Source organism: Lissotriton helveticus, chromosome 5_1, assembly GCF_964261635.1.
Source record: "Lissotriton helveticus chromosome 5_1, aLisHel1.1, whole genome shotgun sequence".
Taxonomy (NCBI): Eukaryota; Metazoa; Chordata; class Amphibia; order Caudata; family Salamandridae; genus Lissotriton; species Lissotriton helveticus.
The window spans coordinates 1,089,198,614-1,089,226,422 of NC_136065.1; the positions used below are offsets into that span (position 1 = coordinate 1,089,198,614).

General features: G+C 43.0%; 1 protein-coding gene and 1 non-coding gene across 6 annotated transcripts in view; one reads left to right on the forward strand and one right to left on the reverse strand.

The window, feature by feature from the left end:
• Positions 1–1,898: 1,898 nt before the first annotated feature.
• CNNM2 (cyclin and CBS domain divalent metal cation transport mediator 2) overlaps positions 1,899–27,809 on the reverse strand; it is a 1,049,463-nt gene continuing 1,023,552 nt past the window's right edge. For 4 of the 5 annotated variants that reach the window (XM_078643677.1, XM_078643678.1, XM_078643679.1 and 1 more), the window contains one exon: positions 1,899–6,365. In XM_078643677.1, coding sequence (XP_078499803.1) covers positions 6,156–6,365 — 210 coding nt within the window. In that variant the 3' untranslated portion in view covers positions 1,899–6,155. The remainder of the gene's footprint in view (positions 6,366–27,809) is intronic. The other variant, XM_078643676.1, reaches the window with a different exon arrangement.
• Positions 18,805–18,876, forward strand: TRNAE-CUC (transfer RNA glutamic acid (anticodon CUC)). The gene has a single exon. It is a non-coding gene; the product is annotated as a tRNA-Glu (tRNA).

The window sequence follows — 27,809 nt, forward strand, 5'->3', positions numbered from 1 at the left end:
CTACTTTTTGTTACTGACTGCAATCCTTACTACATTCAATACGAAGAATAATTAATGGAGTACATATTGATTCAACAGGCATACTTCATAAGAACCTAAGTTGAGGCCAGGGGTATATTATAAATAAAAATGTAGTGGGAGGTAGTTTAAAAGCTTGCTATGGCAATATTTAGGAGGAGGACTGAGTAACTATACTAAGGACCAAATTATGAGTCTGGCAGTCCGAGGACCGCCAGACCTGTGGTTGTGCGTCGGTGGCGGTCCAGCCACCGCCACCCCGGTAGTCCGACCGCCCCATTCCAACCTGGGCGGCCGGACGGCCCTGGGACTGCTGGCGCCGCCAGGGAACCACCGCTCCCTGGTGGTGGAGCAGCGGTCAGAGGCTGTAATATGCTTGGCTGGACCGCCTTGAACCCGCCAAGCATATTACGAGTTTCCTCTCCATCAGAGTTTTAATAACATGTGCCCCCTGTGTGCATGCACAAAAGTTCCTGCACTGCATGGACTTTTAATGCTGTGCATGAACTTTGTGAGGTGTTTCCATTTTTCAAAGGCACCGCCGCCTTTGAATGAGGCACCTCCCAGGGAATGCCATACTGCCTAGCCCGACTACAAACAACTTGCAATCTGGCGGGCGGCGGTGAGTCTCAGCAGTGCAGGGGCCCCCGTACCGCCGAAACTCATAACCAGGCAATAAGTGAATCACCTTCAAATTTTAGATTTCTACTGTCCCTGCAAATTCACCCCCCCCCAAAAAAAAAAAAAAAAATATATATATATATATATATATATATATATATATATATATATATATATGTTATACACACTCTTTTTTAAAAACAATGGTACATCACGTGAACATAATACTTAACAAGCTGCAAAAAAAAAAAAAAAAAAGCTATGCAGATACAGTTTGGAAAACTAATAATAATGTAGTTCACATGATGCCTAGTGGATGCTTACGTTTAATACAGATTTAAGACAAACACTTCTATGTGATTTCTATGCATGTAGTGGATTAAGTGAATGCTGTGTGTTCACCAATATTATCATTCTTTAAATCCCTACACAAATTTGGCAACACACTCAATTCAACAGTGAAAGGACTTTGAAGAGTAAAAACAAATTCACCATTATCCAAATTACATTTCAAAATGTCAGCATTAGTTGGAAGAACACTTGTGTAAAAGAATCTCTTGTTCTCCGTGCATTTGAGGTATATAAGACATGTTCCTGTTTCTGATGGCGGACAACCTACTTTGAAGACAAATGCCTTACTGACAGAAAATGCTCCAAATTGCTAATACTTGGTTGAAAGAGGACATGGCTCATACCAGAAGTGCATTGCATGGTGAAGTGTATACATGTTCTAAGGATACCACTCTAAAATCATTAGCCTTTGAGGCAGGTAAATATTACATGGGTTTACATAGGTGAGTTCCCTTAAAATGAATCAGAATATATCCAAGGTTACTTTGAAATTAAAATCATACTCACCAGCTTCAAATATTTCAGCTGCCAAGAAGTGTTCTCGCTCTGTTAAAAATCTTCTGACCGTAATTTAGTAAGTCAACTTTTTTAGTGAAGCAGGTTTGAGGTACACTACTCTGAAAGACTCATTCAGAGCAGGGAGCATTTTGTGACCCCAAGGTATAATAATGCATTAGTAGAAATGGTGAAGCATATGCCACGATCCATGGAATTTGTAATCACTGCTGATTTTAAAGTATCACAAATCTGTTTAAGTGGACATCAGGTTCACGTTTGAGCTTTACAACCATGCCATTGAATTTGGCAAAATATTTTTTTTACGTAAACTAATATATTTCTTTTCTGCACACAGGTATCAAAAAGATCATTACCTTCTTACATGTAAGTTTTTAAAAAAAACAGTAACATCCAAAGAACACACAGATTTATTGTTGAATACAGGTTTACAAAAATGAGTTTTTCCTGTGGGAATCTCAGAAGACACCAGTTTCATCTAAATGGGGCATCTGCCCCTCCTGTTACCAAACAGATTCTTTTCTTATGAGGCCTACCAAAAAGCCAGTTTTCCATGAGAAACACAGCTTGTGAAATTCTAATTTTATGAAAATCATATCGTAATAAATCTGCTATTACCTTTGAAGCAGCTATAAAACACAGATATGCCCATAAATCAAATATTGGCACAATAATCCATGGGAAGACTCAGGAGTTACTAATATTGAGAACAACATCAATGTGCCTTTGTAAAATCTTGTTTGGTTACCAACGTCAGAAGCAAAACTTGCAAGAGAAGAAATAAAATATATGCTTCATACTAAAGCCCATCCCTAACAATAATACATCCTTTGACGTATTAAACAACAGATTAAACATAATTATCAACATTTTCTTAAATAAAAATCAACATATTCAAAAGGCCTCATTTGCAAAATCCCCTATGAGATGCTACTTTGATAAGGACACTGCATTACAGTAATACCATGTTACACCATGTTAAAAAAAATTGACATTCATGTGTACAGTAGTGACAGCGCACAGAAACAGCTTAAAGGTTTCTAATTTGGAAAAGCAAGTTACGTTATTTTTAATGATGCATACACAACATTTTCAATCACTGTAATGGAGTCTCTTTTGTTAAGGTGCAATATTTCTACAGTCTATTAAATGTGTATATAATCTTGCCACTGGAATGAACCATAGGTGAAACAGCACATTAGTGATCTACAATGCGTTAATGATCTAAAACACAAAAGGATAAAGGGACATTCCCATCAAAATAATGAAAGTTGCAGAATAAGTTTAAGATGGACGGTTAGGGACTGTTGCAAATTTTAAGAATTATTTGGGTCGGAATAAATTGTGAGTAAAGCTTTTGAGCTAGTTGTGATACTAACACATATAGCAAGACTACCAAAAATGAGTTTTAAATTGAAACACGGATTAGTCAGATTATAATGGAGCATTCAAACTAAATGGGAAACAGAAAGGTAGCGAGATGCATGCCTAGTCAAAAGGGAATGTCTGACAGCAGTGCTGTGTATAAATCCAAGACAACTAGGTGTCTCCAGAAAATCTATTTGCCTTTGATGGCAAACAGCGTTTTGTTGCTAAACAAGTTAAAATAACTTGATAACATGTACCCTAAAAGCACAGTAACATGTTCCTGGATCACAGATGCAAATGGAAGCAAATTAAATTAAAAATCCTTCAATTTATACAAACGCAAACAAAAATGGCATTACAGTATGAGCTTTTAGTGGTACGAAGTTAAAAGCAACTGTGCATCAGACTTGAAAAGTTCTGAATCCTTTCTGCATTTTCCATTATTCAGTATCTTTAATACCCTGGTATAGTGCAAAATTAAGTTTCTAGGGCACAGCATCCTGCGTTTTACGAAGATGTATCTTAAAGTCCTCCTTTAAAAACAGCCTATTCGCTAATAGTGGGTCAGGAACATGGTTCAAGAGCATCATCCTAACAGGTATAATTGAAATGTTGCACCTTTTAAAAACATAAGGATTCAAATGTACTGTCAATGGCTAAAGCACATTTTAGTTAAAGTGAACATGCATATTACAGTACCTTGAATAAGATAATGGAATGGAATGTACCATCAACTAAAAATTAAAGACATTGTAGCCAAGGTAAACATGCCCCCATGTACCTTAATTAAGAAAAGGGAATGTACCACTAAAGTACAATAAAAATCAGTTTAGCCACAAATAACATGCTCTCTACATGGGTAAGAAGGAGATTGCACAAGTGCATCACCAATGATCATTGCGAAATTGGAATATGTTTCACAGAGTTGCCTGATCAGGCAAATAAAACGTAAAGTGCTACAAAGCACAATTAGTTAACGGTAGTGTCTGGTTGCACTGTGTACTAAAGCTGAACTTAAAAAAATATGTAGAGTTTGTTCATCCATCAATATATTAATACTGCTGTCAAAATTCACATTATAATTATGATAACATAACCAAGTAGATGGTGAAGCCTTTTCAATCTTTGAAATGCTGCACAATGGAGCGACCCTACCAAAATGGACGTAGTCTGCGTATGCACATGATATTCAGGTGCTAAGAGAATCACAATGTACTGATATTTACATGCATAAGGAATGAAGGCAGCATTAAGCATGGCATTTAATAAGTACTTTGAGCTGGTCATGTCATTAATGTGACTGGGGTGAATAAACACTGCATTGCAGATCATCAAACTAGCACAGACATTTCCAACAAAGGTCCATAAGGGCCAGAATATCATGACAGAATTCCAGGTTGTCCAGACACATTACATTTACAAAAATAATCTTCATATTTAGTTGTTACTCTGAAATTCCACCATGGGCCTGACTCTCTTAGACTTACTTCGGAAAGCCCTGGTCTAGAACCATGATAATTTAGAGATGTGGTTACTTAACGTTACTATGTATAACAGTGAACGGTACCCTTGATAATAGAGATTTTAGAGGACGGGTTAACAATGAATATGCACTGACAGTAATTACATTTGTTTAAAGATTTCCGCCCTCTCACCTTGGATCAAATCCTGAACAGAACTAAAGGAATAGCAATGGAATATAATAAGCGTTGTAGTATCTCCGAACACATGATGTATTTCCACCAAATTCTTCAGTGTCTTGAAATGTTTACCCTCAGTATGTCCAAGGGTAAACCGTAAACACAGAAGAGGATTTTATATCTGCTACTCAATCTTTATGTTGCAGACCATACTAGACTGTGACCATCAATTGATAAGCCCACTATTTCTATTCCTTTAGGACAAAGAAAATGCGTTGACTTCCTTCTGGGTCATATGCATCAACTTACAAATGTAATCAAATTATTTTTAAATGGAATGGGGCGCTAAAGACATTTTCTTGGAGTTGATGTTAAGCTGTTTCTATCATTTTTTACCATTGGGAAAATAACATACTCAATATGCAAGGGGTAGAAGTCAGTGTTACACTTCATATCTGACATACATTTTGCAGATTTATTGATAAAACCAGACATTTTAAATGAAAGGGCAAGTATAATGTTTCTGAAATGACTCCCAGCGGATAAAAGTTCTTCTTAACATTGAAATTTAAAATGCCACCAGAATGTCTAGGGTGCAAAGACATTCCTTTACCAGGAAGTCAACATTTTAAACCAAAGGCAAATACTCAAAAATCATTTAGGGCCCATGCCATCTTATACAAGGTCTATACACAAGGCTGAGGAAACATCACAAAATACGTTTGGTGAAAAAAGGGTATGCAATTATATTTGAAGTCTATAATTGTTTCTTCAAAATACTTGGGCACTTTTAAGGTGCTTCATCTGCTGAAAGCCTTGCTTCAATCTTTGTGACTGCAACTCAAATCTCACTCAATTTGTGTGATACACATCATTGCACAAAGCCATGTCCATACTTTAACCTCACAGAGGAAAAGTAGACCACATCGTAACATAAGGCACTGAAATCTCCAAGCATGGGCTCCTAACCTACTGAACATAAAGCCATGGGCAGTAAATCCATAGAGTAATGCCCAATTACCCTAAACTTAATAAAAACTATTTTAATCAATCAAATTAACATTTTATCTTTGGTGGTGCTATTTTAGTTACTTCGTTAAGTAGAACAAATGGAATCACTATTCTTACATATGATTTCCAGCTACAAACACTGATTGGAGTTGCAGAGGGGAAAAGGACTCTAGACTTTGCAGATTCACAAGTCAGTGGACATAGAAGAGGGATTCAAAACTTATTAAAATACATTTCTCTAAACATAGCTCTAGATAAAAATTTGTCAGTTTTGCACCTTTTTTCACATTTTCAGAAGTAAAGAGAATTCAAAAAAGATGCTGAAAAAATAAAGTGTTGGTGTTCCTACGCTAGGAAGCTTGCCATGTATGTTCTCTTCTGTTGATTCCCGTTTCTTTTAATTTTTGAGCTTTTCTCTCTCTCTCTCCTTCACTTGTCTTTGATTGTTCTCCACAGCTTTTGCCCCCACCACGGGCACAATGTCTTTGGTCTCGGAATGCTAGATGCAGGTGGGCTCACAAGCGAGTCCCAGAATCCTCCAGTCTGACAGTCATCTGGAGATGGAGTTCAAAGGGTAGAGGATTAGGTGACAAAGAAGTCCTGAATTGATGAGGTTGTCTGCCTCCTGAACTATATGGCGCCTTCATTGTGCATACTGTGATTAGACTTGTTGTGTGAGACACAGTTCTGTTCGTTGAGCAGGTTTGCCATTTCATCTGGCAAGCCATCGTGCAGCTCAGTAAGAGTCAGTTCAATTTTAGTGTTCTCACTGTCAGACGACTGCGGAGTTTTGTCCATCCGGGATGCCATCAGGGCATTCTGGTACTGCTGCCGCGTGATCTGTTCCAAGCAGAGGAAAGGAGGGAACAAGGTTCAAACACATTAGGAGTAAAACTTATTTCTGCTTATTTAAATATTTATTCGGAACTGGTTAAAATGCGCAAACTTGTATAAGCAAACACTTATTTTATCTATAAATACAGAAAATGAAATACATTATGACTGTAAAAAGCACTTTAAATGAAGCATTAGGACAACCTAGACACGTTTTTCAATGGCCCTGCGAAGACCTGCTTAGACTCGGTGTGCTTGTTAGGAGTTTGTGTTACTTTAGATGTTTTACCACTTTCAGTTTGCAATATACCAACAAACATTCGCAATATGTCAACAAAAAAGCGTGCAAAATATTTCAAAGGCATATTCCGTATATGATAAAAAATATCTATATCAAAACCACTGCTTCCACTTTTTATTAAGCTTTCCATGTCGTTTGAAAACACAAGTTTTTAGAGGCCCTCTGGGAGGTGCTCTCTTTTATCTCCATTTTTTTATTTAACAGAGGGAGATTAACTCTTACGATCTGCACCATTTACCACCACTTTCTGCTAACACATAATTGCTTTCATTTTCACCTGGCCGTCTTCTTTTCTTTCTGCACCACAAGTGCTATTTAGCGCCCTCTCTTAGGCCACAGCTGACCAGATAGCGCAACTGTCTAGTTTGCTAAAGACATCTTGGGGACATTCAGAAAGTTGGCCTAGGAATGCATTCCGTCCCTTGTGTACAATTGGCTTAGAGGTTTGTAACTCACATGTTCTGGCTTTCCATTTGCTTGCTTTATTTGCTTTAGGCTGTACAGCTCGAGTTTGTCTATCCCTTTGCCCAAACCTTGTTTAATGTATTCGAACTCAATTCATGTAAACAGGCCTTTAAATCCTGCTCTTGTCACATTTAAAGACAGAGGTCAAATCTCAGGCTGTGTCTTCCAGGGAGTCTGAATTTTCTTTTTCCTTCTTTGACTTCAAAGTGAGAGGATTTATGTGACAATCATGCTGGGTACTCTGGGTCTGCTTGAGGAAGGCTGTATGATGTTATTTTTTATAGCACATAACAACATTTAAATGTCTTTAAATTAACTGTGTTGACAATCAAATCAATACATTGGGTGATGACATTTCCACACATTATTGTTTGTGCACTGTATACTTTAATCAGTAAAATTGTATATGAGTGCAAATGTAATAGTCATGTCACGCATTGGTGGAAAAATTCCGGGTAATTAAGCGCAGGGATAGTGACCATAATGCGTTGTACTGTGAATATCTAAGGGAAAATTCAAACCATTGTGAGAGGGTGATCCCCAAGATGTGGAGCATCCCAAGCGCCTGACGACAAAATTGTGGGAAGAATACATTGAGAAACTAGTAAGCTTCCAACAAGAAATAAAGGAGGATAGGTGTGAAGGCCAGCAGGTAGCGTGGTATGGGGATAGAATAGCTTAGGCAGTGCAATGCCTTAGAGTATATTTAAAAAATAATAAACAGGTTAAAGCTAAAACTCCACATAGCTATGGTAAACAACTTAAATGGTTTGACCTCGCCTGCCAGAATAAAAAAAGGGCCATTCGGAAAATAGAGCGGCGTCAGAGGATATGCTATAACCTTGATAACTTAGAGACCCTGTTAATTTTGAAGAAAGAATATAAATCCTTAATAAGGAAACAGAAAAGGACCTTCAAAGAAAAATGTTGGGAAAACCTGCTAGAGACAATAGAAACAAAAAATATAAAATATTTTGGAGATTTATACAGGATGCTGCAGGCAGAACCCTGGGAAATATGAGCTGCGTGGTGGAAGAGGCGGCGTGGGCAAATTACCTAGGTAACCTTTATAAAGCGAATAGAACCTTGAATGTAAATGACGAAAAATCTGCATGGACAGGGTCGGCAGATGCGCTAAAATCAGCCTTTAATACTGAGAAAGAGAAGGAAACAATTAAGAAGCTGAACTTATCTCGGGCAGCAGGTCCTGACAACCTTCCCGCCATCATAATAAAAATGCAGATAGACTGGTGGGCAGGCTTCTTATCCTATATGTTTGTTGCCATTTTGGGTTCAGTCTGTATTCCAAAATCATGGAGAGGTTCAATAATAAGACCCCTACACAAAAAGGGAGAAAGGAAGGATCCAATGAACTATAGATTAATTAACCTGTTGGACATTGGAGAAAAGGTATTCTCTAAAATAATTCTTGGTAAATTAAAGGAATGGGTGGAGCAGCGGTCGATAGTCCCATTAGAACAGGGTGGTTTTAAGGAAGGACATTCGACTGTCGACCACTGTTTTGCCCTGTGGGCTGAGGCGCAGAAGTCCATGGAGCTGCACGGGAAGTTGTACTGTTGCTTTGTGGACTTCCGAGCAGCTTTCGATTTGGTAGACAGGGACTGTCTGTGGGAGACCATGTTAAAGTATGAGATTCCCGATGATTTACTACAGGTAATTCAGGAGTTGCACAGGCAAAACTTGGTGCAGGTAATTAAAGATACATCTGGCGGGCTAACTCCAGAAATAGTTATAAATAATGGTCCCAGGCAAGCATGTGTCTTGGCACCAGTTCTGTTTTCAATATTCCTTGCTGATCTGCCCCTTTCCTTGGGGACAGCAAGAGGCGCTAGCCCAAAATTAAATGGGAGGCACCTGTCCTGTTTACTGTATGCAGATGACCTAGTAATTTTGGATCAAACTGAGGTGGGTCTTCAAAGAAAGCTGAACACATTTAACGCATATTGTGCAGCAAAACGACTAACAGTAAACATGGACAAAACTAAAATCTTGTGCTTCGGGAAAAGGAATATGAAGTTTAACTGGTACTTGGGCCAAACTAAACTTGAGATAGTAAAAGAATACAAATATCTTGGTATATGGTTCACAAATTCTTTGAAGTGGGGGTTGCACTTGGAGGCACAGAAAATAAGAGCACATACGGCGATATGCGGGCTGAAAAGGTTCAAAGTTATGGCGATATGTCCCATAAACCATTATTGACGGCCTATAAAGCAATGATTCCACCGCAATTCCAATATGGCGCAGAAATCTTCTGTATTGATGGTAAAAACTCCTGGGATAAGGAGGAAGGGAAATGCTTAAAATCATTGCTGTCCCTCCCTAGTTCGGCAACGGTCCAGGCAATTAGGATAGAGTTAGGCCTGCCTGCGTGGAATGTGCAGGTGCAATCAAGCCTACTCAGATTTTGGAATCGCTTGGGCCGTGAGGAGGTCACAAAGGTGTCACAATGGTATAGGAAAGAACTTCAAACTAGTGATCTAAAATGGGCGAAAGCGACAAGGAGAAAAATTCAGTCCATTTGCGAGCACCTAAATGTGAAAATAGACCCGAAGACACTGCATTACAAAATAACAAAGAGTGTACTTAAACAGCAGGGAAAAGCATTGTCTAGAGTAGCAGACCAGGAGTATTTAAGTAAAAAAGACTCTGTAAAATGGTTGCGCAGTAGCTGGGTGAAAGATATAAGTTACCCGTACCTAGACACACTAGCGAATCGTTGGCTGAGGGTGGAAATGCTTAGGATTAGAATTGGTATTAACCCGGCTGTGGTAATTAGTGCTATAAGATCTGGAGTAATGCAACAAGTTGGGAAAAGTAATTGTAAGATAGCGATGAAATGTCATATTTTACACATTTTATTGGATTGTGACCATTTTTTAGAATTACGTAAATTAAAACTTCGTCCGATCTTTTTAAAGTATAATGTAAGGGTGCGTTTACAAGCATGGGAACTTCTTGCGGAAATGGAAAAGTTAGATATCGTGATAGCCATTGGGAAATTTATGCAGGGTGTATATAAGTTCCCCGCTACAGTAGAGGTCTAAATGTAACGAATTATGTAATAACCTAAAAAGAAATGTTATTGATGCTTAATTGCTAGGGATGAATTTTTAAGGATGTTATGTTTTTAAGACTATGATGTTTTATGTGTAGATTTTTTAAAAAAGACTAATGTAAGAGCTGTTGTTTAAAGACCAAATGGGCTAAATAAACTTATTTTTTAACTGAATTAATGGTCATGTCAGTTGAAGATTTGTTGTCTGGAATGTCAGTACGCTACCATACTATAAATACTTCATGCTTCCCCACTCCACTCTACTCTGCACCACTCCACTCCACTCTGCTCAGCACAACTCCACTATATGTCACTACACTCCTCTTTGCACCACTCCTTTCAACACTTTTTATTCTACTCCACACCACTCCCCTCTACTCCATGCCAATGCACTAAACTCCACACTACTCTTTTATGCATCACTGTCCTCTTCACCACTGCACTTTACACCACTCCACGCCACTCAACTGTGTGCCACCCTTCTCTGCAACACTGCACTCTATGCCAATGCACTCCACTTTGTACCACTCCACTGTATGCCAATCCCCTCTACGCCACTCTAATATACTCAGCTCCACTGCACTCTACTCTGAGATTACTCAATGCCACTGGACTCCGTGCCACTTACTCTACTCTGCACCACTCTATGCTGCTACACTGTATGCCAATGTCCTCAACACAACTTTATTCAAAACCAATGCACTCTATACACGACTTTATTCAAAGCCAATGCACTCTATTCTACTCTGCTTCATTGCACTCTACGCCACTCTATTCTAGTCTGCACCACTGTACTCTATGCCACTGCTCTCTACACCACTCTGCCACTCTACTTTATGCCACTCTACTCTGCATCGCTCCACTCTACACCACTGCACTCTGAGTCTATCCACTCTGATCTACTCTGCACCACTGCCCTCTACGACACTATACTCAATACCACTGCACTGTAAGCCACTTTACTCTACTATGAAACAGCTTACTCCACGTCACTGCAGTGTATGCCACTCTACTCTACTCTGCGCCACCTCACACCACGCCACTGCAATCTATGCCACTCTATGCAACTGTACTTTATGCCTAGCTACTTTGCACCACCGCACTTTATGGCATTATACTTTACTCTATGACACTGTACTCTACGCTACTATACACCACTGCACTCTAAGTCACTATACTGTCCACCGCTGTACGCCACTGCACTCTAAACCAATGCACTCTCTACCACTCTACTCTGCACCACTCTAATCTACTGTGCACTATTGCACTCTGACACTGCACTCTATGCATTTTACTCTACGCTTCTCTACTGTACACCAGTCTACACTATGCTGGGGCACTCTACCCCACTCTACCATGTACCACCACTCTACACCATTCCAGTCTAGGCCACTCCCCTCTGCAGTAATGACCTCTATGCCACTACTCTCTACCACTCTACCCACCCTGCACCACTCTACTCTACGCCACTTCACTCTACTCTGAAGCAATATACTCTATGCCATGGCACTCTAGTTCACTGCACTTTACTCCACTCTGCGCCACTCCATGCTAAACCATTGCAATCAATACTACTCTATGCCACTCTATACCACTGCGCTCTACGCCACTACTCTATTCCACTGCACTGTACCCTGCACCACTCCACTCTACTCTGAAACATTCTACTTTATGGGACTGCACTCTTTGCCACTCTACTCCACTCTGCACCACTGCACTTTATGCCACTGCACTCTAAGCTGTGCCACTCTAGTCTAAACCACTGCACTCTACGCCAATTCACTTTACTCAAAACCAATGCACCCTATGTCACTGTACCTACGCCTACTACTTTGCACCACTACACTTTACGCAACTACATGCTACAACATTCTACTCTATGCTAATGCACATTACGTTACTCTACACCATTGCACTCTGCATCACAGCACTCTACGTCACTCTATGCTGCGCGGCATCACTCACACCACTGCATTCTATGCTACTCTATGCCACACACAGGTTAACTCTATGCCAACGCACTCTACTCTGCATCACTCCACTCTATGCCACTGCACTCTACCCTGTACCACTCCATGCCACTTCACTCTACATCACTTTACTCTGCAACATTGCTCTCTCCACTCGCTGAACTCTACACCAATCCACTCTGCACCACTCTAATCTATTCTTCACCTCTGCACTCTATGCCACTTCACTCTACTCTGAAACAATCTACTCTATGCCCCTTCAGTCTACACCACTTTATTCTACACCGCTGCACTCTATGCCACTGTACTCTACACCAATGCTCTCAACACCACTTTACTCAAAACCAATACACTCTACCCCACTACACTCTATGCTAATTTACTCTGCACCACTGCACTGTATGCCACTATACGCTATGCCACTGCACTCTACACCATCACTGAACTCTGTACCACTCTACTCCATGTCACACTAATCTGCGCCACTCTACTGCACTCTATACCAGTCTTATGTGCTTGGTGGCAGCAGAAGCTTGTGCGGTGCTGTATGGTTGGGGGTAGGTTGGTCCGTGGCATTTGTATTTTCATTACTGTGGCCTGTCTGTGACCCTCAAGCTTGCAGAGCGAAGTAAACCTACTACGCTGGTGTGTTTGCGGCTATCGTGTGCTATTAGTGCCACCGTGTGAGTTGGTTGGTCCCAGCTTCTGGCACTACTAGGAGCTTATACCCTGCTGGACACCTCGGACCGAGCCTGCGCGGCACCCGGTGACAAACTCGAGGCCCGCGCAGGTCCGTGGGACCGAAGCCGGCACGGGCGAGGGCAGGGCCTAGAACTGGAACAAATCTACGGTACACCGTCAAAGCAGAGGGCCCGATCGGATCGCAGCGTGGATCACTCTCACCACAACCGACACTTGCTCAGACCCCCCACCGACTCGCTGAATAAAGGTTCCGCAGGGCTCCCTCTTCTTCACTATTGGCACACGCAGATCTCAATATCGGGTGCCCCGGCCCAATCCTCCATCGCTCTTTAATGAGGGGAGCCTCCCACTCCTTCAGCAGCTTCCTGCCTGTCCGTCTCGCCGCCACCGTGTCGGCCGCCAGATCTCTTAGGGCAGCCACAAACCTCCGATTACACCGGTACAGCGGAGGGTCTAGTCAGATCCCGGCACTGCTCCTCCTCACTGCAATGGGCACCTACCCGGACCCACCACCGGCACGCCAGACAAAGGTTCCACAGTTCCGGCCCTCAGCTTTGATCAATTCGCCTCGGCCGCCATCTTGGGAGACCACACGCCGAAAAAGTCTTGGTCTCGGCCAGAAAAACACCTCTGGACTCCCCACCAGGCACACCACAGCTTACTCATGCCTTCCGATCATCGGCACAGGTATGAAGAAGCAAGGAGGAACAGGATATTAGTAGGATTTGATTAGGAGCCAGTCATTTATCTTTTGCTGGACTGCCTTATCTGTTTCTACCCCTCAGGTCCCCCTTCCTCCTCTCACCAATCTCAGCCTCTGACTCTTCTCCCCCACCTACTGCTCTCTACCCCTTTTTTTCTTTTTATTTCTCTTTTCACTCTGTAGATATGTGATATATACTTGTCCAAGCCTAATCGCTAGTAAAATGTAATCCTGAGCAAATCTATTTGTATATATATGTATATGGAGATAACTCTAACCACTAGTATATGTAGTAGACCCTTCTACTCACTACCATTCCTATGTGATTCTTAGAGTTTATCCATTTGTATCTCTTCCTTGAGTGACTTTACAACTTGTACATTTGCAATTTTTCTGTTTGAATCTCTTCCTTGTGTGACTTTACAACTTGTACATTTGCATTTTTTTCTGTTTGTATCTTTTATGTAACTCATGTAATCCTAAGTCCTTATGTATCGCAACTGGTTCTTATGTAAAGCACTCTGACACCTTCGGGTAATGTTCGCGCTATATAAAATCGCAATAAATAAAATAAATAAATACAAATATTCTACTGTGCACACCTGCACTCTGACACTGCACTCTATGCCATTTCACTCTAAGCCTCTCTACTGTGCACCACCCTACTCTATACCACTGCACTATACCCCACACTACTATGCACCAATGCACTCTTTGCAACTGCACTCTATACCACTCCACTCTGAACTCTAGGGCAATGCACTCTAAGCCACAACTCTATACAACTCCACTCTACCCTGAACCATTCCACTCTACGCTGAAACATCCTACTCTACGCTACTGCACTCTATGCCACTCTACACCACAGCACTCTAAACTGCGCCACTCTACACCTCTGCAGTCTACGTCGCTGTATTCTAAACTACTGCACTCTACGCCACTTTACTCAAAAACAATGCACCCTACGCTACTGCACCTATGCGAACTACTTTGCACCACTGCACTTTGCACCACTATACTCTACAACATTCTACTTTATGCCACTGCACACTGTCACTCTACAACATTGCACTCTATGTCACTGCACTCTATTCTACTCTGCGCCACTGTACTCTACGTCACTGCTATCTGCACCACTCTACCATCCTGCATTCTACGACCCGCACTATGACACTCTACTCTGCATGGCTGCATGATATGCCACTACACTCTACTCTGCACCACTCAACACTACGTCACTCCACTGCACTCTACACTACACTACTCCACTCAACTCTGCACCACTTTATGTCACTTCAATCTACCCCACTATACTCCACTCCTCTCAATGCCATTGCACTCTACACCATTTGCTCTATGCCACTCCAATCTACTCTTCTTAATGCTACTCTATTCACATTTGGTTTACCAGTCTTGTGGAAGACCCGCTGTAATGCTTACTCAATTGCGAATACCCTTTGGGTCGAAACAGCAGCGCTTCTTGATCTGTTCATGTCCTTAGTCTCTTCACCCTCATACTAAGAAGAAGGAATACTTAAGGGTGTTGATAGAACTTGATATGTATTTGCAAAAGGATGGACTCACATTGATTCATATTATGTATACGTGATTCTAATTTGTAAGTTTTGGATATCTATCTGTAGCACACATGCACCTAATGTCACTTGGCTCACTAAAGTCACATTATCTATGTTGTTTATTTTACTATTTGTATATGTGACACCCATATACAAAATAAACTTTTTTTTAAATATCGTACATGAAAAACTGAATCTTGGTTTACGGTGTGTTTTGACTTTCATTGTTTTCTAAAGCACTTACCAGACATCTACTGACATAGTCATGAAGAAAAAGACATTGTTAATATATCGTTTTCATTAAATTGTGTTTACTAAACAATTGTTTCACCCAACAGATCTAAATGTAGATTATATTATCGGAAGACCAGATCACAAGGAATACAAAGCAAAAAACAAGACAGCACCAATATACAATTATTTGCCAGTAGCATATATCATTTCAGTCAGCAGTATCTGCCAGTGCCACAAACAATAATATTCTTCTAATTCTAGAGCAGTTGGTGTCACAAGGCAGGCAACAAAAAATAAACTATTCACAGAGTATCTGAATACAAGATCTGGCTTGGCTACACAGCGGCTACGATATCATCTAACACCTGGCATTCTAGTTTATACTCTACCCTCAGAATTAATGACAAATGGGAATAAAATAGGCCTCAATTCAGGACTTTTTAATACATTTCTTAGAGGCAGAAAGTTGGTTTTCTATTTCAATGCAACGAGGTCTATCTCCAGCATACCCCAAAATTTAAATGTCTGATGAATCTGCACAAGATCTCACACTCATTACCATCTTTTATGTTGCAACTTAAGATATTACAAAGTTCCTCACACCTAGATAGTGTTAAGCAGTCAATGATTTAGGTTTGATCACACACATCCACAACAGTGTTTTTCTTCAAGAGATTGGGAGGGCTGACTTCCACATACTGCACTCTGAATTAGTGCATGAAATGGTATTGCCTGTTCGGAGTTCCCCCTGACGCCCACCCCCATGCAAGGGGTTAAAGGATGAACTGCATACCTTTCTGGAGAATACTGGAGTCTTGACCTTCTCTATAAAAAGCACCATGCACACGGTCAGAAAGAGAACCATTTAAATGGGACTGCATAGTAGCAAATATGCTCATTTTCATCATGTGAATTAAAAATTAAAAAAACATATTCTTACCAAATGATACATTGAGGGAACTTTGCCATTCGTGAGACTGACCAATTATGTTAAAATATTAACAGTACTGCATTAAATTAAGGCAAATAAGAATTACTTCCATAGATAACTATACATTTAACATTTAAAACGTACTAATGCCAAACTAGACAAGAAAAAGAAAGGTTATTAGATTATCAATTGTATCTATGGATGATGGGTGCCCTAGGAGCCTTTTTCATAAGAAATGTTAAAAACGAAACATCAACATTTTATGATATAATTGAGAAGTTGAGGGCTTAATTATTGTAATTTTAGTATACATTTTTGTGTTCGCTATTGTTTAGCACACATATAGTTAAGTAGGAATGTCAGCTGAATTTATGGATTTCACCACGCACATCCTTATTACCCTGAAGACTTTCGTAAAGATTGATTAGAATTAGGAGAATACAATTACATCTCAGTCTCCTTTAAAAACTGCTGTGACCTTTCTGATGGACTGAACATATATACAAATAAAAAAAAGTTAAAATATATGTTTTCTAAAGATGATTACAAACTGGAGGCGTCTATATTACAAAACAGAATTGATTCATGCCTATTGCACATACATTTACCACTGCTTTTACACTGCTTTTACACACAAGACTACACAATGTTTTTTCTTTGACTAGATTTGCAAATGTATCTAGGAACTCCATTGTAGAGAGATTCCATAACTAGAAAATTAACCTAGTTTGCTCAAGTCATCTTGGGAGTTGGATGTCACTAGAATTTTGTATTAAACTGAGAGGGGCCTTCTGGTAAAGGGTTGCCCCATAGTTTTCTCAACACAACTGTATTACATCCTTCTGAGTACAGGGATGTACTGTTCGTAAAGGATCTCTTGTATAAAACGCATCCTCAGTATGCAAATTAGTTTCAAGTGAAAGGAATAAGCACGAGGGACTCAAATATTGTAAATTCTTACACTAAGCAACTGCGCATAATTGAGAATGTTATTGCGATTTCTGTGATGGATGTTATCTCTTCAATTATTAGCTGTATTAGTTCCAGACAAGCGTTCAGATCTGCTCCCAAGAACTGTAGCGATCTAGAAAATACCATCACTGTTTTGGAGTAGTTTACTGACGAGCCCAAATTAGAGATCAGCTTCAACACAGCCATCTGGGCTTATTTGACTTACTATACTCATGCACCTTGTAACCGGTAATCTACACGTTCGGGGTTAAATGTAGTGCCATAATGAAGCATTACTACCTCTTTTGCACATCCCCTTTGCTCATGTGTTACCCCAGTAAGCAATTTACAATACAAATGTGTCTTTTTCCCTGGGATCACTGGAAAAGGCTTAGAGATAACTGGAGCCAGGAATATTGTACAAATTCTGTGACCTGGCCTGCAATCAAATACATGCTGAAGTACCTTGAGCAACACGTTTTTGTTTTTATTACGGCCGGAAAGTGGTGGACATGTATATTATTCCAGTGTACATGGAAGCAACTGTCCCCCATTTCTTCCAAACAGAGGATGCCTCATCGAAAAAAAAACAGGATCACATTCTGGCCCTCATGATATGTACTCAGGTAATACAGTTCCTGCAAACAGTCATTATCAATTATCCCAGTAATTACAAAAGTTCTAACAGTAATTATCAGTTTGAAATCACACAAACAATAATTATCAATACCACAGGAGGCTGTTATTATGGGGTGTGAGATTCCCTCATGTTTTGATCGTCAGAATGAGGCCTAACTATGGTAATTAGCGTTTGTGCACACATTTCAACTCTCTTTTTCCTAACTACAAACATTTGCATTTCAGGAGGTCCTTTCTGTTAAAGGTAAATTACCAAGGGCCATATGTATGAAACTTTGGTTTTGCGATTCTCAAATAGCGATTTTTAGAGAATCGCTATTTGAGAATCGCAAAATGCTATGTATGTAGGATTTGCAAATAATTTTGCGAATCCTACATATTCCTTAACTGCGAATCGCAAATTGCAATTCGCAATTAAGGAATACCTCCCCATTCATTCCTATGGGCCTAGAGGCCCATAGGAATGGATGGGAAGACATTCTCAATTTGCGATTCTCAATTAGAGAATCGCAAATTGAGAATGCAATTTCAAGGGTGCCAGGGTGTCAAAGGGACACCCTGTTGCACCCCTAAAATGTACACGTGTGCACATGTGGCACACATACATGCCCTAAGGGCATGTATGTGTGCCACATGGCACTTTGAAAAATGTAAAAAATTGTATTTTTCAATGAAATTGCAAATTACCACCAACTTGAAGTTGATGGTAATTTGTGATTCGTTAAGGCCAAATTGCACTATTTCTGGGCCTCTTACATTACATTTAGGGAATCGCAATTTGCGATTCCTGAAATGCAATCGCAAAATAAGGAATCACAAATTTTGCGATTCCTTATTTTGTGAGGCTGTTTTCCTTTCATACATCCCACTTAGCTAAACTGCGATCGCAGAATTCCCTGGTGGTCTAGTGTTTAGGATTCGGCGCTCTCACCGCCGCGGCCCGGGTTCGATTCCCGGTCAGGGAACCTAATTTTGATGAACTAGTGAAACATGTAATGCACAGTGATATTGAAACTGTATGACAAATATTGGTTTAGCACTAAAAAATAAACCAGGTGCAAAAAAGAAAAACTTTAATGATTAATCTTTTGGATACTTTATAGAGGCCCTCTGTCCATAGCTGTGCGACAAGTAGTATAGGGTTTTTCTTACACTCTTCAGTAATGATCGCAGAATTTCAGCATTTGCGATCACAGTTTTGAATGATACATGTGGCCCCAGATTTCTACATTTTCACACAAAACCTGTGATATCAATTTGGGCAGAAACTCCTCAGTATGCCAAAATACTTACAATGTATCCTTTTAAATGGAAGGTGAAATGGTTTTATTGAGAACATCAGGGAGTTCCAGCTTTGTAGAAAAATGAGCAACTAGGCCATCCCTCACACCAAAGGGCCACAAAAAAGAGTAATTAAAGATTGTTGAACATATACTGAATGAACACCTTATGTGTTCATCCTCTTTCTTTTCAAGGGCAATTATAGTTTGGTTTTTGTTTATGAGAAAAGATAAATTTGGCATGAAAAAAGTGTTTAATTCTTCTTTGTTCTTATGTTCAGGAATTGTGAAGGTTCCAAAAACCAGTACAGATTTTAGCAGAAAGGGCTTGCCAACTACTTAGAAAGGTGTCCATCATAAAAGTGTTTCAGAGCAAGAGCCGCCGTGGAAACTCCAGCGCACAAAACTGCTGACATTGCACGTTCTTGGTGGAGGTAAACAGACCTAACTAAGGATCTCCCTACTCTTGGAAGTGACTTTGCGTCACCTCGGGATGAAAACGCCATTGTGTTTCGCTAGGCATTGATGGCTGAGTTTGTCCACTCTGGCGTTCAGAGAGTCCATCGGGTGTTGAACCACAATGGGTATGCCCTGGTGTTAGAGCCAAGTCCAGAGGATCAAGGTCTCTTGATAAAGTGTCCACTACCTCATCCCACCCTGTTAGTTGCAATACCACATGGCAGGGGTGTTGTCAATGAACACCTGCACCAGCCTTCTCTAGATTGAAGGAAGAAAGGCTTTCAATGCCGATGGGATCACCTGAAGCTCTAAAAGATTAACAAACTGATGTGGAGCCTGGTTTTCACCAGAGGCCAGAGTCCTCCGATCTCCAACTCTCACAGATGGACGCTTCAGCCCAGGAATGATGCATCTGTCACTACAGTCACCTCTGAGTGGGGAAGGGAGCAGAGTCTGCCAACGACGCAGTTGCGGTTCGTCAGTCACCAATGTAGGTCTTTTGCGGGTCCCTTTGAGATCTGAACAATGTCAAAGAGATTCCTCTGATGCGCACACACTGAAAGTTCAGGTCCCACTGCAGAGCCTGTATACGCCAATGGGCAAGTGTCGCTAGCAGGATGTAGGAGGCCTTGAGGCCAGGCAGCCTCAGTCAGTCTCACCAAAATCCGGGATAGAGGTTGAAACATCGGTATCATAGCCTGACTATCCTGTAGACCCGAAACTGCACTGTGTCCAGAACAGCGCAGACAAAAGGGAGCACCTGAGAGGGAGTCAAGTATGACTTTGGTACGCTGACAGTGAACTTCAATGAATGCAGGTTTGCCATAGTCTTGAGGTAGGAAGCGGCTGCTTTGGGCGAGCATGCCTTCAACAGCCAATCGTCAAGATAGGGGAAGACTGGAACCCCTAACCTCTGAAGGTGAGCTGCGACCACCACAATCATTTTTGTGAACACTCGAGGGGCGCACGTTAAGGCCAAAGAGGAGCACGGTGAACTGAAAGTGCTCTTGGCCAACCGTGAACACCTGTGGGCAGGGATGACAGGGATGTGAAAATATGTGTCCTGCAAGTCCAGTGATACCATCCAGTTTCTTGGCTCCAGGGCAGACAGGACTTGGGCGAACATCCTCAGGAAGAGATTGAGAAGGTGCAGGTCTCGAATAGCACAAAGTTCTACATCCTTTTTGGGCACCAGAAAGTAGCAGAAATAGCAACCACAACCTACTTCTGATGTCGGGACCTTCTCTATAGCTCTCTTGGCCAAGACAGCCAGCACTTCCGGCTAAAGCAAGGAGAGGTGGTCCTCCATCAGTTTGTCATCAGTAGGTGGCATGGGTGCGGGGCTGGTCACAAAGGGGAGGGAGTAGCCCTTTTGGATGAGCCTCAAAAAGTGTTGGATGTTATTGACCTCCAGTGGTGCAGGTGCTGGCATATCCTGCCCCATTTCCCCCCCAACTGGATGACCATGATAGTCAGAGACCAAACTAAAGGGGTTTGGAGGAAGCGGCTTCTGGGGTGGGGAGGGGGCAGGGAGACTGGCCTGAATTCTGCCTGCCTGTCCTACGTGGTCTGTGGCAACCGTGTGCATGGGTATGAAAAGAGCCTGCAATTTGTTGTCTGTGGTGGCTAGGTGTATAGGTACACAGTTGAAAGCCCCTTCTGTGATTATGAAAGACGGACTGGGGTTAGGGAGGGGTCATGGAAAGGCCCAAGGAACTGCCCATAGTCCTGCTGTCCTTTAGCGCTCCAGAGTTTCTCAAACCTAAGGGCCACAGACAATTTAATCACTCTGCCCAGCGACTCTGTTGTATTGTACACACCTGATGATGAACATGGCTGCATCCCTACCGTCAGCAATTGCTTGAGAGAGTATGGCTCAGGCCTCTTCTGAGACCAGGGCAGCACTTGGGTAACTGAGTCCCAGATTGTATGGGTGTATCGGCCCAAGAGGCATGCTGCCTTCACTGACTGCAGTTGAAGGGTTTTTGAAGAGAAAATCCTCTCTCTGAATGTAACCAGCCTTTTAGATTCCCTATTCAGTGGAGTGGTAAGGGAATGCGCAGAGGTGGATTTTGGAGGTGGAGGCTGGGACCACCAAGCTCTCCCCAGGAGGGGTGCTGGGTGAGCAAACTGGGTTCCCTTGGGACTGAGCGACGGTGGCGGGCAATTGTCCTATACACAGGAAGTAAGGACTTCATTGAGTGGGAGTAATGGATTGGTGGGGGAAACTCCTGGTTAAAGCACATCCGTCAAGACGTTCATATTGACTGCCACTGAGTGTAGCCTAAGGTACAGGACCCCACCTGCCCTCGCAACATCATTGCAAATGAGGCACCCTCCTCCATAGCGATGGTAGAGGGAGAAATCAGGCCAGTGTCTGGAGAGATGTCCAGTCCATTGGCATCTGCCAGATCCTCATACCAGTTGTACTCGGGATCTTCTACTGCCTGATATCCATAAGGGCTGCAAATCTCTCCCTGTAATTACCCAATCTAGGCCTGTCCTGTGAATAAGGCACTGTCTCTGATAAGGGATGACTGCCCCCAGTCGGCGCCGGAGCTAGAGTCGGACAACACCCGTTCGGCTCAGTAAACCAGAGCCAGAAATGATGATGAGGTGGCACCACTGATGGGTATCTGTGGTGCTAGCAATGGTGTGGGCACCAGGGTATGTCGAGGTTGCTCGACTGGCATCGCTCCCGATCAGTCAATGGATCCTTCAGACTAGTGCAGAGAGTGAACCCATTTGGCATCGGTGGCACTGGAGCTGGAGCATGCGCTTGGAAAGGTTGAGGTTGCTTGACTGGCTCCACTCCAGATCCAGCAATGGATCCTTAGGGATTGACTGGTACAGAGTGCGAACCCGCCGGAGGAATACCAGTAGGTGTCACTTTCGGACCTGTGGGGCCTGAGGGCGCTCTATAGGTGTCAGGCTGCCCACAGATGAGGTGCATGGCCTCGTAAAACTCTTTAAGTAGAGAGGCGCTCAATTCCCAGAAATTCAGGGAGGCGCTTAGACGGCCCAGGTGGAGGCTCCACCACAGAGGATGGCCCGCAACTCATCCAAAGACTTGCATGGTGAAGTCGAAGACCTCTTTGACTTCTTTTTCTTCTTATGGTACAGACCCGGCTTCCGCAATGACTTTGAATGGGACAATGAATGTTGGGTGTCGACTTCCTGATTGACCTTCCTCTCAACCAAGACTGTGATCATCTCAGAGTCGATCGACGTCGGATGGTGAGGAACTTGAGGGAGCGCTCCCTCAGCGCCTTAGGGTGCATGGCCCGGCAGTCCTCGTATCTCTTGGCATCGTGGTCTCGCTCTACACACCAGAGAGAAACCAAATGCGGGCTCATACCGGACATCTGTGGGTGACAGGTGCCGTATGGTTTAAAGCCTACCTTTCTGGTGGACATCCAGCACAACAGGAGAGAAAGTCTTTAAAATTATTCAACAAAAGGTTGAAAAAGGGTCCATAAAAAAGTGATTGGGGTTAGCCCTTCTCCAGATATAGCGAGCTGGGGTGGTGCCAATATAGGCACCATGCACTTCATTTCCAGCATGGAAGATGCCACACAGTTCCAAATGACGCCACCTACCGGCATGCAGGGGTACTGCCCACCAAAACCTTCTGGATCCAGTCGGATGCCTAGGGAATAGTCTAAGGTAAGTAATATGTGGCTAGAAGTCTCCATCAGATCACAGCTTATAAACAGTAGAAAAGTGGACTCTTTCCATTTATCAATCAGTGAATAACTAGTTTTTTAACCCATTTTATTTTTAACAATGTCTTTATTAGTATTCTAATCATGTACACCAAGAAGAAACATCATTATTATCCTTTTCATCAGTGTGAAGCTACATAGACAGCTGACTGTGTAGCGATATAAACTCAAGAAAGTCAGAGAGAGGAAAAACCAAAAGAAACAGAATAGACAGAACAAAACAACCACAAAAACAAAGCACATCAATGAAATATATATTTTTCTAATCAATAAGTCGCATATGGTAAACAAACAATCATGTATATTCAAGAACTCTTGTTAAGACTCAATCTGTGATGCACAGGTCTTGGGCTCCAAAAAGGTCACTTCGCTCAAATGGCGAGGGAACCCAACACAGCTTGACTTTTTAGTCTTTCATTGTTTCTAAATCTGGTCTCAACTGAGCGGTGAAAGGACAAAAAGGCGAAAACCATCCAGTCATGTCTTGGAGCCCCAAAAATCCATCCTGGGATCGTCTGTAAAACACTGATTTTGCTACTTGAGTGTTTATTGGCCCATACGCAATTTATTAACTATGTCTGTATTTCTTCCATAGTTTTGGGGATTCTTAAACAGTAATGTCTGGACCACGTGAAGGAAAGTTGGGAGGAAATTCATCTGAATAGAATTGATTCCACTTTTAAGGACAGATCAAGGTGCCCCCATCCTGATAAATCTTTGAAAAGAGTATCAAGCAATGAGGTGATGTTACATTTGTAAAGGGCCTTGCAGGTGTCAGAAATAATAACTCAAGGATGAGAAAGCGAATCATGGAAACATTTGAAAGGAGTAGTTTCTGTCCTGTAACTCCAGTTCTGTAGTAGGGGTATCTCTGTTATAGTCATAATCTAGTGAATAGTCCCGCCCATGTGCGTGGACCCCGGAGCAATCAAAAATAATCTCTTACAGTGTCAAAAAATGCAGAAATGCATAGACACTTAAGAAAGAATTTAAAGACAGATAATGCAGCCAAAAAAGGCTACACTGTCCAGTACTTCAACTAGAAATTCCACCATAAAATCCACAAAACAGCAAAGCCTGTACAGATTTCCCTTTGCTTAACAGCAAAGTCCCTCAGGAATGATAGAGAGAAGAACCTGGACAGACAAGCCCCATAGGCTGCCATTATGTGGCTTAATTAGGATACTGTGCCTTTAAGGAACCTTCCAGAACCTTCTCCCAGTATCCCAGAATGCATAGCAGGTCCAACTTAGCCTCAGTTCTTTTTGAAGGCGTAAAAAAACGCCAGACCTGTAGCATTATGAACATGAATAACTCTCCACCGGGGAGGCGGGAGGGCGCTTATGACTATAACAGAGATACCCCTACTACAGAACTGGAGTTACAGGACAGAAACTACTCCTTCTGTAGTAGGGGATCTCTGTGTATAGTCATAATCTAGTGAATAGAATGGCAAGCCCATCCCCACACCAAGCGGCGGTGGAGAATAAAATAACGCCACTACTGTGCGAACAGATTCCGCAGCGAAGCCTGCCCAACCTGAGCGTCTGCCCTGGCATCAGTGTCCAGGCAGTAATGCTTAGCAAAGGTATGGACCGACTTCCAAGTGGCCGCCTTGCAGATCTCTGCAATGGGAACATTACGGAGCATAGCTGTCGTAGCAGCCTTGCCCCTGGTGGAATGAGCCTTAGGCTTGCCCCCTAAGGTCTTATTAGCTTTGCAGTAACACAACTGTATGCAGGACACAATCCACCTCGAGATGGACTGTTTAGAGGTAGCAAGACCTGTCCTGACTGAGCCATAATTGATGAACAATTGGTCTGACCTACGAATATCTTTAGTCTTATCAAGATAAAACTTCAGCACCCTCCGCACATCCAGGGAATGTAAAGACCTTTCCGCTGGAGATGAAGGATTCTGAAAGAACGTAGGCAAAGTGATAGTCTGGTTGATATGAAAATCAGAAACAACCTTGGGAAGAAACTTAGGGTGAGTACGCAACCTTAGCAGTATGAAACACAGTATAAGGTTATGGCAACACAATGCCTGAATCTCACTCACCCTGCGGGCCGATGTAATGGCCACTAGGAACGCCGCCTTCCAGGACAGGTGCTGCAATGAAGCCTTATGAATGGGTTCAAAAGGCTCCTTCATCAATCTGGACAGCACCACATTCAGGTCCCATGAAGGCGAAGGAAGCCTGACAGGAGGGAACACTTTCTTCAAGCCTTCCAAAAAATCTTTGATCACAGGGATCTGGAAAAAGGAAGTCTGTGAAGGGCCTTTCCTGTAGGCAGTCAAAGCAGCCAGATGAACCTTAATGGAATGAACATTAAGGCCCGACTGCGCCAGATGTAGCAGATATGGAAGGATGACATCTTCCTTGCCTGTCGTATGGTCATAGTTCTTAGACCTACACCAGATGCAAAACCTCTTCCACTTGTAAGCATAAGAAGTCCTAGTGGAAGGTCGCTTAGCCTCCTTCAGTATGTCCATACAATCCTCTGGGAGATTCAGATGGCCATATTGCACTATTTCAGGAGCCATGCCGCCAAACTCAAAGACGAGAGGCTGGGGTGCACCATCCGCCCCCCGAACTTCGTGAGAAGGTCCGGCCTGCACGGCAGCTTCATGTGAGGAAGGAGAGATCGGTGAAGCAGGTCCGTGAACCACCACTGTCTGGGCCATTCCGGGGCAATCAGAATCATCCTGGCCCTGGATTGGGACAGCTTGATGAGAACCGCCGGAATCAGGGGAATTGGTGGAAAAGCGTACAGAAAGCTGTTCGACCAGTTGATCCATAACGCGTTCCCCAGCGTCCCCGGCTGGTAGTACCTGGAGGCGAAGCCTTGGCATTTGCTGTTTTCGGCGGTGGCGAACAGATCTACGTTTGGAGTTCCCCACCTTGCGAAGACTTCTCCCAGTACTTCGTCGTTTATGACCCATTCGTGGTTTTCCTGAATGAGTCTGCTCAGTTCGTCTGCCTGAACATTCTGCACACCTGGCAGATGGGTGGCCGTTATCGACAGTCCTCGAGCCAGAAGCCAGTGCCAGATCGCCTGCGCCTCCTGCGACAGAGTGCGCGATCTCGAGCACCCCTGCTTGTTGAGGTAATACATCGTTGTCGTGTTGTCCGTCTGAACAAGCAGAGAGTTGGTCTGAAAGGACGGATGAAAGGCCTTCAGTGCCAAGTGAACAGCTCTCAGTTCCAGGAAATTGATGTGGTACGTGGACTCCGCCGGGGACCACGTCCCTTGAATTTGTAGGTCTTCGGAGTGCGCTCCCCAGCCTTGGAGAGACGCATCCGTCACGATGGTCTGTGTGGGAATGTCCTTGTGGAAGGGAACCCCTCTGAGGAGATTCTCCTTCGAGCACCACCACTTCAGAGACTGAAGAGCATGTAGAGACAGTCGTATCTTGTCGTCCCAAGAACCTCTCCTCTGGTCCCACTGATCCTCCAAGCACTCTTGCAGAGGTCTCATCTGTAGCCGTGCGTGAGGAGTGAGGAAGATGCAAGAGGCCATCGACCCCAGTAGAGAAGACACCGTCCTCACAGTCGTAGACGGAGCGTTCATAAGAGCCTGAGCCTTCCGAACGAGTGATAAACGTCGCTCTTCCGAAGGAGACACGCTTGCTGACAGCGTATTGATGGAGGCTCCCAAGTACTGGATGCACTGGACCGGAATCGGGACCGACTTGGACATGTTGATGTGCAACCCCAGCTTGTTCAAGAGAACGCACGTCTTCTGGAAGTGTGCTTGAGCTTCCGAGAAGGAGGAGGCCTTGATCAACCAATCGTCCAGGTACGGGTAGACAAACACCTTGTTCTTCCGCAGGTGTGCTGCTACCACTGCCATACATTTCGAGAACGTCCTGGGTGCAGACTTCAGCCCGAAGGGTAGCACCGTGTACTGATAGTGATTGGTGCCGACTTGAAAGCGCAGAAACTTCCTGTGTTTGCATGCAATGGGCACGTGGAAGTATGCGTCCTGTAGATCTATGGCACACATCCAATCCCCTCGTTGCAGCTGAGGGTAGATCTGATGCAACGACAGCATGCAAAACTTTTCTCTGCGAATCCACTTGTTTGCCTGTCGCAAATCCAGAATGGGCCTGAACTCGTTTTTGTCCTTCTTGCGGACAAGAAAGAACCGAGAGTAAAGACCTCTTCCTCTTTGAGACAGAGGTACGTCTTCGATCGCCCTTTTCCTTAGCAGAATGTCCGCCTCCGCCTGAAGCTCGCGCAGTTGATACTGCGAGCTGATGGGAGGAATCGATGGAGGAGGGCTGGTGAAACGTAGACTGTATCCATTGCAAACAATATCCAGCACCCACTTGTCCTGAGTAATTTTTCTCCACTCTGCCAGAAAAAATTGAACGCTTCCCCCCACCGGAGCGGGTAACGGACGAGGGGGAAGTAACCGCTCAGGGTAG